This window comes from Epinephelus moara, chromosome 15, assembly GCF_006386435.1.
Source record: "Epinephelus moara isolate mb chromosome 15, YSFRI_EMoa_1.0, whole genome shotgun sequence".
NCBI lineage: Eukaryota > Metazoa > Chordata > Actinopteri > Perciformes > Serranidae > Epinephelus > Epinephelus moara.
The window spans coordinates 2,335,758-2,349,708 of NC_065520.1; the positions used below are offsets into that span (position 1 = coordinate 2,335,758).

The 13,951-nt window shown below is 44.1% G+C and overlaps 1 protein-coding gene across 5 annotated transcripts in view; it reads right to left on the reverse strand.

Moving 5' to 3' along the window:
* The window catches only part of LOC126401653 (nck-associated protein 5-like), a 241,384-nt gene that overhangs the window by 122,416 nt on the left and 105,017 nt on the right, over positions 1-13,951 (reverse strand). Inside the window, exon 1 of one of the 5 annotated variants that reach the window (XM_050063008.1) lies at positions 4,489-5,104. The exons of the other annotated variants lie outside the window; for them this stretch is intronic. Within the exon in view, the coding sequence (XP_049918965.1) occupies positions 4,489-4,517 (29 nt within the window). The 5' untranslated portion in view covers positions 4,518-5,104. Of the gene's footprint in view, positions 1-4,488; positions 5,105-13,951 lie in introns of those variants that run through there. 5 annotated transcript variants of the gene reach the window in all.

A 13,951-nucleotide genomic window follows, 5' to 3' on the forward strand; every position in this document is an offset into this window, starting at 1 on the left:
TTTTTGGATCTAATAACGTAAACAACAATCTTCTGCAGCCATTATGGGGAAATACCAGTTTAACTACAGCAAAATGCTACATTTGCCCTACACAAAAAGTGTAAGTCACGACATGATAAGGGAAGACAGAGGCCATTGCTTTCTGCTGCAACAAGAATTAATGCTCTAGCCATTATGGTTCTGATTTTAGATTGATTTAAACAACATCATACAACCAACCATCTCCTGTGGCCGTCCACGGGACGTCTGCTTTTAAAGGGCTGAGCCAGTTCCAAATGGAAAACAGGCAGTTTAAAAGCAGTAACTGCAAAAACAGCCCACGAGACTTCGCACCTTGGTGAACTCACATGGAGCAAGTTCACCCATTTAGAAACCACAAAAATGCTCCGTCTCTAATGACATCACTTAGCAGTCAGCAAGGGTGTCTGGGCAGAGCTTTGTCTCCAGGCAAAACAGTCAGTGCATGCAATAAGCCATTGATAGCTCACAAATAAAAGCCTTTTATTGGTTATAAATTGTGTTGGACCATTAAACTTTATGTTATTCCTGAGTGACATTACTCCAAGTTTAGCCAACAGGAGACACAGAGAAAAGACATCTGATAGTCCCATTCTTTTCAGAACTTGTTAGCGTTCAGTGAAAGCATGAGGCTTCAGCTTGAATGTTCTGGCTCTTTGCATCAAAAATGCGCAGCCTGGCAAAACATCAAAATCCTTTATTGAACTATTTTGTTTTTTCCAGATGCTGTATTTGCAAAAACAGGTTCATACCAGCCTCAGAGAGCTCTGCAGGACTCTTTTTTAGAGTTCCCACGTGCTGTTCGTGGGGGAAGATAAATGTAGAGCAGGCTGAGGGGAGGAATGCATTCACAGCACCCTTAATTGAGCTGGATGGCCTGCAGTCACAGAGGCAGAGCGTCTCAACAAGGCTCGGGCTGGCGAGATCCTGAGATGTGCCTCACACGTACACATCATTAAACCGGCTGCTTTGGCTCACGGCTCCACGGTACCAGTGAAGGCTGCGGAGACAGTGGGAATTATATGGGAAAGTTGTCTGGAAGGACCCCCCCTCCTTGAAAATGAAAGTCCCCTGTCAATGAAGGGGAAGTGCTCCCATGCTGAGGCCCACTGGGCCAACCATTGAACCAGGGAACATTCCTCAGTAATTCAGTTTGACCTGGACCCAATACGCTGGCTGAGGGTCACCAAATACAGAGCACTACATACGGGGAGAAGACGAAAAGGGAGGAGGAAAAGTTGGGGAAATCGGATGTAGAGGAGTGAGAGGTAAAGTGACGGATAAGTGTTGGAGGGGTGGAAGGCAATACAATAGCATACGTATCAGTAGGTTCAATTGGAGTGGTCCTAATTTGGTGTTTAGAGCAATTATTATCACTTTAGGAAGCCAACTGGCATAGCAACTGGCATCCAAAATGCCCCAGTACCCGCTCTCTGCTGATGAACTTTTAACATCCATCTTTTCTGAATGAATTACTGCAAATGTGTTAAATTAAAAGTGCTTAAATGTAGGACAAATGATGCAGTAATGGAACGTGTCCGTCGAACATGGCAGCAGGGGGAAAATAATAATGTGGAGAAATGGTTGCACTGCAGCGTGGTCGGGATGGAGAGAATTACAGTTTTAATTCTATAAAATCAAATCCCTCCACTTGGCAATCCTCTTACGCAGTAATCCCCAGGTAGCTTTCAGAGGGCAGTGGGCTCAAACTGCCCAGCACAGCGACACATCTGCCCTGCCGACGAGATGATATCAGTGGCTGCTGCTCTGCTCCCAATAAAGGCTTTGAACCGACCAACAGAAACTGGATGAAATGCTTAAGCTGTAGCCTTTGGGAAGTACAGTAATGGTGCTACTGAAGGCATTACAGTACATACAGATTCAAAATTGCACACAAATAGTGCATCATGTGGTGCATGTCGTGCAGTCATGGAAGTGAGGAATTTCCCTCCGATCACTGACCAAAACACTTAAAGGATGTTGTGGTTTGTGGCACTTTGTGTGTAACGTCAGGCCAGAGTTTAAGGCCCTTACAATGGCAATATTGTGAGTTTGACTTTCAATAGTACCACTGTAAAACATTTCTAGTTAAAGGTCAGTCTAATATTAGCTTTCGCTATAAAGCAATGTCAGATTTGCAAACAACTCTCTCGCCAGAATCAATGTTGGCATTGTATGTTTCTGTAAACTATGGATACGTTACATTTGTACATTACTTTAAGGCAGATATGACAAACTTTAGGTTTCCACAACACTTTGGTGAAGGTGTGGTTAGATTTAGGCACAAATGCCACTTGGTAATGGTGTGGAAAAGATCATATTTTAGCTTAAAAATCTATGTTTGGTGGTACAAAAGGCACTCAAAAAGCAGAGATGAGAGGATGAAAAACACCCAGGTTTGCTAGCTCAAATGGTGCTGGGAAACCCTGTGATGTGTTGGGGAAAAACACCCAGGTTTGGTGGCTCAAATACCGCTGGGAATGCCCCAATGTGTTAGTGAAAAACAACCAGGTTTCGTGGCTCAAATACCCCGATGTGTTTGTGAAAAACAACCAGGTTTGGTGGCTCAAATACCGCTGGGAATGCCCCAATGTGTTAGTGAAAAACAACCAGGTTTCGTGGCTCTTACAAGGCGATGTGCCGCCAAAAACACCCAGGTTTGGTAAAAAAAAAACACCCAAGTTCAGATCGATGAAAGCCACTGGAAAAGCAGGGACGAGTCAGTGAAAAACAACCAAGTTTCAGGGCTCAAATGCTGCTGTGAAACACTGCAGTGTTTCTGTGAACAACACCTAGGTTCGTCAAAGAAAGAAACAACACCATCATGTTCATGATCGTGTTTGGTACTATAAAAGGAATGATAAAAGCAGGTAGAAGTCAGTGAAAAACACCCAGAAAAACACCCAGGTTTTGTGGCACAAGCGCCATTGGGAAACTCTGCAGTGTACCGCTTAAAACACCTAGGTTTGCTAAAAAACAAAAACACCCAGGTACAGTGACACAATCATCACTGAGAAACACCTCAACGTGTCAGTGAAAAACACCCAAGTGCCAGTGCGACAAACACTGCTGGGAAACATCGCGATGTGCCGAAACCCATCCCCCACCCTCCTCCTCAAAAAAAACCAAAACAAGGTTCAGCGCCAAAAACAACTGCAGTGTTTGTTTGTTGGCCTCGAATAGTGTTCTGCATTTTGGCAGCTGTCTGGCCAAGGTGACACACCATCCACCATCCCCTCCACCTCCAGATTACTCAATCAGCTCATATTTTACGTCACTTTAAAGATGTTGATATGCAAATGTAACATATTCAGAAAAGTACAAAGCCAACATTTTCTGCTGGCGACTGGGCTGTTGTAAAGTAATTAAAGAAGTTATACTCCTGCCAAAATCCATTCCTGTCATAAAGCATCCAAGCATTGCAGATGCTATTTTTTGCTCTCGAGTTGGGAAGCACCAGTTCCCAGGGCAAAAAGAAAAACTCAAAAAAAAAAAAAAAGACAGGGAATGGCATTTCTCTCTGGCACTTTGACAACACCAGCCAGAGAATGATGATACCCTCCCTTGCTCTCCCATGCTCTCATTTTCATGTTCCCTTGCAGTTCTGTTTTTAGAGATAACAAACCCAGCTAAAAATACAAAGCCAGTGTCCTGAATCCTGCATTTGGCATCCTTGGTGCGTTGGTTGCCAGCATCCTAGCCTTGTCCTGTAAATATGGCTGACAATGAGGAAAGACCTCTGACCTGCTGTGACTTTGACATATGGACACTAGCGCTGCAGCACTTCACGCCACATTAATAAAGAGCTGTGGAGAAGCTGATCATAACAGAGAGGCCCTGTAATCCATATTCCCCACCACTTTGCTGTATCCAGTCAAACACCAGTCATTCCAGTATGGGATTAGTGGGGAGAAAATCTTAATCTGCCTGAGAGAGGAAAGAAAAGGAGCAGTGGGAAGAAAAACATGCATTCCTGCACATACAAATCCCTTGCAACGCCTGATTGTTTTACCTCTGCTTAAACGACGGATATCTGTTTCCTTCTGTTATCAATCAGTATCAAAGTGCTTTACGCAGCGCCCCGGCCCCATGCTGTTGCCACTAGCAACAGGACACGCAATCACCCCCCCACACACACCCCTGCAACTGGCTAATCGGGCTCAGTGCAAATCAGAGATCATCCCCTGCACATGTGTACAATGCTGCTATATGAAATATGGTCCCTCCTCTGGGGATTATTAAGAAAATTGCAGCTTGGGTCAAAGTAAGGCATCTGCAGGAGGTGCAGCCACAGGGAGAGAAATCATAAAGCCTTCTTGAATAAGTAAAAGCTGAGTGTGCATGTATTCTGCCACATATGAATAGATAAACAAGGACAATCACCTAACAAGACAAGAAAATGTTTGCAGCTGCAGAAGAAATAATGCAACCTTATCATGTCATGTATGCTGACGACTGTCCGCTTCTTACCCTGGTGGAGGTGCAGCATCCTGGTGCATTCAGAGGACACACATGGTAATCCACTGGCACGCTCTCCTCCTGCTCTGCAGCTGCTACCCACTGATCCCGCAGATGATAAAGTTTACATCCACAATGCAGTACTGCCGGCTCTACACTGCTCCCTGTCTGCCTCTCTACTTGACTGAGACCAAACTGCCTCTCCTCCCCTTCTCTCTCCTCTTTTCTACGTTCCCTCAAGCACTTGAAATCCTTGCTTCCCTCTCCTCTTCCTAGTCCTCGTTGCTTCTGTCTCTCTCAATCTGGCAACATGCGTTGACTCTCCCGACGCTGCTCTTCTCCTCCTTCACGCTGCATACGCTCTCCCTCTGCGCTATGCTTTCTCTAACTAACACACGCACAGGCTCTGAGGCTCCTCTTCACACACACAGCGCTGTGTGTGCCTCCCCCCCCAAGCCCAACCCGCCTCCTGGCTTTATCTCTCCTCCGAATATCTCTCTCTCCTCCTCAGTCTGCCTCTGCTTCTATCTCTTTCTCTCTGTCTGTCACTGTGTTTCTGACTGCGTCCCTCCTCCTCGGGGTTTGCGGGACGTTTAACATGTGTTCGGGGAGACGGCTGTTCTGCTGCCTCTCTGAAGGTGGCTCTTTCCTCAGGGGAGGAGAGGCGAGGTTGGGGTGGGGGTTTGTAGAGAGGAGGAGGAGGAGGAGGAGGAGGAGGAGGAGTTTTTTTGGGGTGACAACAGTGATGAGGGGGGTTTAACTCCAACAAGGGGACGTGAGGAGGCAGCCGGTTTGTGATGTCCCACTAAATGGGCTGTTTTAGTACAGAGGCAGAAAAGGTGACAAATCAGACAGAAGATCAGAGGATCCAAAAAACAAAAAGAAATACTGACATCCAAAATGAAGGTCTAAGTCGGCTTAAAACAAACAAGGTATGGTGTGTTGTCCATAAAACAACAGTAAAATAAGACACACATCTCCTAATGTTCAATTGAATGGGTGCTGGATCAAAGAAATGCTTGGCAGAGCAGAAACAAATAGATCTGCACACCAAGTAGCTCCCGTTAGAAGGAGTTTAATGCTGTTCAGTGTTTCAACCCAGCTGGCTCAAAATGTTACACAGCATTAAAATCTTTTTAACTGGAGCCGGACGGGCCACGCTTGAAGGTAAAAGTATTTATACCTGCTTCAAAAAGCAATCCTTAAATTCTGCCGTCATAGAGGCACAAAAGCCTTTGTGGTTGAACATCAAGTCACACTTTCCATGTCCACTTGTCTAAGAGGGTCCACAAGGGTCCACGTGACGTAAATGTCATCCACCCGTCATCTGTACATCTCATGTACCATATTCCTTGTCCCTGGGCATATTCTCATCAAGCGGTCATACATTTTATTTTCTCTTTTGCGGTTTCCTTGATGGTCAGCCAAAAACAAACACAGGAGCTCTTCTTGCTGTCGTGAGGTCACCATTTTCTTTCCTGATACACTTGATTCTTCTTACAGAGCCCCTGAAGCCCCAAAAGCTGATTTTTTTTTTCTTCCCACAAGATGATAACTTGCTCTGACAAAATAAAAAATATCACCTTTTGGGACTTTGGCTGCCTTATATCATCTTGATTTTTATGGCAGTTGGCAAACAATGATGCAGTGGAATAGAGTGTGGATTGGGAAATGTGCATTTGAACGCTAAATTGTGCAGTGAAACAGTGTGCACAATTATGTGACTGTTACAAGTCTGCAGCTTTCCAGTGTCGAAAAACCAACACTTTTTCATTCCGACTTCATCACATATGGACGTTTGGTCATGGACTTTCCACGTCGTGATATGATGTGCAAGGTACCCTGGGTGCATTGGTTTTTGACGTTCTGGGATGAACTACGCTGGTAGTTTGTCCCAGATCGTTTTTTTTTTGTTTGTTTTTTTCTTTTCAACAAATGCACGTGGTTGGGTGGGAACTGCCCATTGGTTTGACAGCCCATTGGTTCGACATCCCATTGTTCCGACCATATTAAAGTCATTGTTCCGAAGTCCGTTCCGAAATCATCATGATGCCCTGTGGTTAAAGTCTGGTTAGGTTTAGGCACAAAAACCACGTGGTTAGGGTTAGGAAAAGATCATGGTGTGGGTTAAAATAAAAAAAGAAAGTGACAAACACATAAGATGTCGAACCAATGGGCTGTCGAACCAATGACACGGACCCGGTTGGGTTTAGGAAAAAAGAACAGGGTTTGGTTTTATGGTCTTACAGGAAGTGAACACTAGCCTCGTGGGTGAAACTCAGTGGTTGTTGGACCCATCCACCACCACCACTGCCTCCCCGCCTGACTCAGACTTTCACCATCTTAACTTTAGTTGATGTCCCACCACGCTTCCTCCTAACACTGCTGGGCACCGTTAAACAATAATGTCTACTGGCCACACATCATGCCGTTGAGAAAGGACGACTTTTTTTGTCAGTGTCTGACACCAGATGTCACTGACCAAGTGCCTCATTTTGAGGACTTTGGAGTGAGACCAAGTTGGCATAACATGGTTTGTACAGTATGTCCTTGAGGTTGCACACACATAAATTGACAGAAGTCATTATTTGAGCAAAAGTTGAGATCTTGCATCACCTGTCCAATCACCGTGTAAAGTGATTTCAGAACGGTGCAGATGTTCAGACTCAGCATCCCAAGGGTCTAGTACTTTAACGTTGCAATGGATTTATTTATTTTGCAAGTTAGACAGTGTGCAGGAGTCTTTCCTGCAAATTGCAGGAAGTAAGTAAGTAATAGTAGTGTGAAGTGTTTTGAAACCCAAATAACAATCTGAAGCTGAAAACACTGGCTGCACATTTTAGTCTGGTCAAGGGGCACAGAGCTTTTGCAAAACAACGCAGAGAAAGAAAGAGAAGACGATGACAAAAGACAGATAGAGACAACCAAGGAAGAGATCAAGAGAGCGAAGGACAGAATCTGAAAGCCAGCTAAGAGAAAAAAAAAAAAAGCTGAGAGTGAAGTGCTTGGGTCTGCCTGAGCCGAGTGACGGCACAGGCTCCAGCCCATCTGCCGCAATCACAATCAGTCTCAGCTGAATGGCTGTGACAAACAGCAGCCTGGAGCCCACAGCCTCAACCAGGCAGGACGCCTGCAAGGGCCGAGGGAGATGAGAAGAGGGGGGATGAAGAGGCAGAATAGGAGGGGGGGAGCACTCTCTATTGTCTGCTCCCCAATAGGACCAGTGCGAGAGGGGGCGGGCACCGGAGGGGTGAAAGGGGGAATTAAAAGGGTCCCGGTGACAGGAGCGCTCAGTTAAAGAGGGGAAAGAAAGGACGGGGCTGACTTAGAGCCGGGGCCATCGCTGCCACTTTGCCCCACATTCACTGTCACTAATGTCCTAAATGAACAATGACACTAACCATGTGAGAAAATTAGTTTGCAGGAGAGTGAAAGGAGGGGGGCTGCAGTTGAGGAAGGCGTAAACACGCAGGGATGAGTCGTCTGTCGAGTTTGGAGTTGGGTTATTTCACGCCGGGAAATCTGGCATCACCCAGCAGAGATCATAAAAAATTGACACGTCCTGTCACGTTCTCGTCATCAGACGTCTCATAAAGCTGGCTGCCACATTCCCCATTTGTCATCATAAAACTCGGGAAAGATTCATGATGCCTGATTATTGCGTATGTGACTGAAATGTCATGCAGAGGAGGTAATTGTGTTTATCATAAGTGCAGCTGTCTCGCGGGAAAATCTGAATACAGAGCGAGTGTGATTTGATTCTTAGAGCAGGTGGTCACCAATTAGACACTATTGTGCCGTTTGGGTAAAAAAGACAAATGTGCGGCTGAGTCAGCGGTAACCCATACATATACGGCGTAATCGAGAAATATTGAAGGCAGTGTTCCATTCTAATTTGATCAGTGATTATTGAGCGATGGCTTCCATCTGCAGGGCCACTGAGGCCTTGTTCAGACTGCCAGCACAAATCAGGCATATCCAGACTGATTTTAGGAAGTTTGAATAGCAAAAAATTAAACAACAAATATGTTTTTTGCAAATCTGATACAAACTAAATTTGGAGCTGGTTTTAAATGCAAACTCCAAATGTGGTTTCCCATTTGATTTCTATAGATGTGTCTCTGTCTGGATGCTCTGGCCACTAAAATTGGATTTCAAAGTGTCTTTGAACACAATGATGACGTCAAATCCAGAGTGATGGAAGTGCTGAGCAGATTCATGCTGCTACCAGCAGTGCGCTAGGGGGAGGAAAAACAGTCTGTGAACACCAAAAAAAGAAGTTTGGAGGGCGAAATGATAGACCTTCTGTTCACATGTACCCATGTCACCAGCTACATAGTCTGACTCACCAGATGTACACTGTGGCTATAAGCCTGCCATTGGCCAGTTATGTAGGCTAGCATTCTCCATCTTCCTTCAGCTTTCTGAATGTTACCGTTTTCAAAATCCCCTTCACTATGGGAAACAACAACCTCAAAGCTAACAACTTACACACTGAAGATTTGGATCGTGCAATAAGTCATGCTTGACAACTGGACTCCCAAGATGATTGTGATTGGTTTAGAGAAATAAAAACAAACCAAAGCAGAATGGTAATATGGTGATTCCAGACCTCTCTCAAGCAGTGACACAGCGTTGTAGAGATAGGTCTGGCTTCGTGAGACTACCAGCTACATAGTTACTAGCGCTCACATCGTTACAACAGCAACCCCTGCAAATAGGTTGGTGATGTCTGGACATACAAATCCAATCTGATTATTTGCAACTAACAGTCTGTCTTCAAGATCTGATTTAGGAAATGGCTCTGCTTGCAGTCTGAATGTAGTCATACAGACAACAAAGTTGGGTAGCAGTGGTGTTTGTGTCAGAAAAGTTGCACCCCCTTCTTTGCCTTGATCAGCCCATGTTTGTTTGTTTAGCTTCACTTTCTCCCATTTTAACTGCATAATGAGAGTCTTGGGGTGTTTGTAGAGTGCTGTAAGTGTGTGTCTAATTGTGTATCCACAGTGTGTGTATGCGTGGGTTTACAAGCATACATAAAGTATGGGTTTATGCATGCATGCAACAATAAATGTGTGTGCATTAGTGTGTATTTGTGTGTGTGTTCAAAGGGTGTATATAGGTTCTAACAACCATAATTATATCCATTTATTACATTGTATAGTGTCTTTATTTGTAATATTCATGCGCCTATAAGCGTGTGCACGAGTGTGTGTGTGAGTGTGTGTGTCGGCTGAGTTTGCTGAGTGATCTGCTGAGCTCATTAAGGCGCTGCTTATTGCTCTGCCAGGGGTGTCAGTGACAGATTCCACTGTTTGGAAACACTCGGCCGCCCACACAGCCAGCCTGGCTCCACCACTGTCACACACACACACACACATGCACACGCACACGCACACACACACACACACACACACACACACACACACACACACTCAGGCTAGGTTAGCATTCCTCAGGGAGGAGGGGGAGACTGGACGGTGCTGGGACAGTGGCTGGAGGGACGGCGGGTTGATATGGATTTGTAATGGGGGTGCAGGGTGGTCTGAGGGAAGGGGGATGCTCGTGGTTGTGGTTGTGTGTTTGTGTACATTCATGCGCACACTAGGAGATGTGTGAGTGTAAGCACCTTTGAACTGCGGTGTGGAGTGGCCTGGGTTAAAGGGATGCTAGTGGTTGTGGTAGTATGTGTTCAGTGGTGGGAGAAGTATTTAGATCCTTTACTAAAGTTCAAGTAGCAATTCAACAGTTACAAGTATGGATCCTGATACTTTATATACATTGTAGTTTTGGGAGCTTATGTGGCAGGTTTGAACACATTTATTTATTTATTTATCTTTTTTTATGTCTTTAAAAAAGACAAATTAAAAGACTGACTGGGTAAAAAAGTTTGCCAATCAAATCTGGGCTAGTGCACATTTCAGGTGGAATGTATTGTGTATTGTAGCCATTATTGTGAATGTAATGTCCAACTGCATATTGTTGTATTGCAGTCATATGTGCAATCAGCAAACTTATTTAGCTCTGTTGTCATTTTCAGCCGCAATTGTGGTGTTGAAAGATAGTCAGACACCAGTGGTCTGAGATATTGGACATTTCTGCTGTACTTTTTGGCTACACATTAGTGTTTCCAGTAACATTTGTGCCATGAAATTGTGTTATTATCCACATATCGCAGCATCTCCAGTGATGTTTGTACCATCAAAACAGGGTGCTTTTTTAGCCACACTTCTTGGTGGTTTTCAGTGACATTTGTGCCTTCTAAAGAAGTCTTTAGTCACACATCTTGGCCTTTTCAGTGACATTTGTGCCACTTAAATGGGGTGGGATTTTTTTTGGCCATACAGCTATGATTTCAGTGATGTTTGTACCACCATAACAGGGTATTTTTATATCCACACATCATGGCGGTTCAAGTGATGTTTGTGCCTTCAAAATGGGCTAAAATATATGTACCACTAAAACAGAGTATTTTTTTATCCACTCATTGCTGCGTGTCCAGTGATGTTTCTGTCAATAAAACTGGGTATTTTTAGCCACACATCATCGCGGCTCCAGTGACTTTTGTGCCACTAAAATGGGGTGTTCTTTAGCCACACATTGCCCCATTTCCAATGACATTTGTGCCACCAAAACAGAGTGTTCTTTAGCCACACACTGCAGTGTTCACAGTGACATTTGTGCCACCAAAACGGGGTGTTCTTTAGCCACACGTCGCAGCATTTCCTGTAACGTTTGTGACACCGGAACAGGGTGATTTTTAGCCACTCGTCATGGCATTTTCAGTGACATTTGTACCTCCTAAACAAGAGCTTTTTTAGCCACACATTGTGGCATTGCTAGTGCCACCTAAATGGGTGGTATTTTAGCCACACATCATGGACACAGAACAGACCAGCTGCTAGTTTGGGGTAAATGAAGCTGTTATCTTTAGTTTGTGGTCCAACAGATGAATAAGAAAAATCTAAACCCTTCTCCACTCTTTATTGTTACCCAGCACCCTCAAACATACTGTAAGACATAACCATTTTATCTTGATATCTCAGCCATTTTGGTCAGCCCCATTAAATTGTATGTATGTAACGCAGGGTTTTTATCCCAACAGGAAATACAAAGGGAACCATTTAGAATGTTTATGTTGACAAGTTTAAATGGGTCTATATGAATGTACAAACATCCTGTCCAGGGCTCCAGCCAACAGCCACACTTTCCCTCCATGACATTAATCCCCTGCAGTTACAGATGAGCGACCAGAAGCGGCCAGGGGAGGCCAGGATGTGTCACTTGAGCTCATTACTCGACCAGTCTAAGTGTGTGTTCCGAGACAGACATAATCACACAGGACGAGAGGGAGAAAAACTTCCCGTCTCTCCAGCACCCTGACGACTATTAGCATGTATGCTGTGTTTAAGCTGAGACATGCTTCTGGTAACAGCTATTTAATGTCTGATACAATTGAGGAAAAGTAAAGGGTGTACAGTCATTTGGAAACACATCAGAGGTACTTCACAATCCATCCAGGAGATATTTAGCTGTCAACATGGATAGACTCTTTTGGGGAAGTGGTGTCGGGGGTAGGGTGTTTTCTGCATCAAGACGAGCAAAGGAAATGCCAAGCTGTAGACAGGCAGCATGTTTGTTTACCCAACACAGGCCCGCTCAGGATCTACACAGCTCACAACGCCCAGACAGATGCAAATCACATGATGGGTCATGCTGCAAGAGCCCCTCAAGAGACTGTGTGTATGTTTTAGTCATTTAACTTCTGTGTGGCAAGATGAGAAGTGTAATACAATGAACGAGATAATGCACCTCCGTCATGTTTCATTAAGCAGGGGGATGGGGGCGGAACGATAGTCTGGATGGTGGTCCAGCGAGACACCATCAGCAGGCGAGATTTTCCTCCTTGTGGAACTCAGGAACAGCTTACAGGCATGGAGACTGGAATGAGCAGGATTAACACTGCTGGAGTTAATCTTTAATTAATCTTCAGTAAATCTTATAAAATACTTCAGCATTCCTTGTGTGATTACGGTAAACAAATGGGGCCATTATACCATGACTAATTTCAGTGGCATCCTCTATCTCACACCAGTGGTACTGTTATTTGTAGTCAAATTAAGACCACATTTTTACAGACACAAAAGCCTGTTGTTTCCTGTCACAGGGAGGTACTTGCTTTTTTCCCAATAGAATTTACTTATCGAAACGTTAACAGAAGGAATAGTTCCATCCTCGTATTTAGTGCCGTAAAGCAACCAAGCAGAATTGGTAGTACAAAATGTAAAACACAGTGCAGTTGTGGCACAGGAAAATATTGATTCTTAGATGCATTGTGATTCTCTCTTGAAACATTATGTCTCCGTTGCAGGAAAGTCAATGATCAGAAAAACAGACAAGCTTAGTGAAGCTCTGAGAACACTGCAGACACCTCCATAATCCAGCGACTCTCAGGGATGGATGGCCTGGGAGCCGAGGTGTTTGCTGGTGGATTTGTAGAGTTGAGAATAAAGTTGTTGGAGAGTCAAACTACAAACAACAGAGTTTTTGGTTGTTGCCAGGGGTTGGCAAGCTAACAACCATCAGGACTGTGCCTTGTCCACGCCAAAAGTGCAGCTGCAGGCTACCGGTAAGCTACACTATGTCATCTTTGAAGCACTGTTTTATTTTTCTTCAGTCTCATGCAAGTAGGCTTGCAAAGGAAAAAAGAAGAGGGATTGCTGTGCAATATAATATAAGTCTTATAATGGTCAGGAAAACCCTGCTTTTTACTATGGTATCAAGTTGCCTGGCTGAAATGTTGTTGATATTTTTATGCAAACAAACACGCATGTGGACACAATTGGCAATATCAAGGTCAGCAAAATGATCAAAGTCGTGTCCATGTATCGTACAATAAGTCAATGATGTAAATTTTGTGACAGACCCAGCTGTACGTTCCTAGCTACCTCAATTCGAAGGGCTAAAACAGATGAATATAACAGATGAATATGTGCATTGTGTTTACTTTCTAAGCTAAGCTACCTAGAGTTTTGGCAAGGATGGCTGAGTAAGAGCATCCACAAATAGATACAATTTGGACCTTCTGGCTTAAAATCTATGGAAGCATTTTGGCTTCTACAAAGTTAAAGGGAAAAGGGACCTGGACGAGAGTCACACTGTATGCAAAAATGCTAAAATATTTTGGGAACATTACAAACATGAGAAACCATATTTCCACCCAGAGTTGGAAGAAAAACAGCTGGTTGTAGTTGCTGCCAAACAGAAAATTTTTTTAATAAGAACGTAGCAAGTAGTCACACAGTGAGAGAAAAATAACTGTATAAAAATCTAAATATTTGATCCATCAAGATGCATCGACAATCAATTTATAATTGCATCATAGCCCTTTGAATTTGAATCGTGAGGTGCCTACAGATTCCTACCCCTTGTGGACTGACCAACAGAGACTGATATTGGTTTATAAAAGTTATGC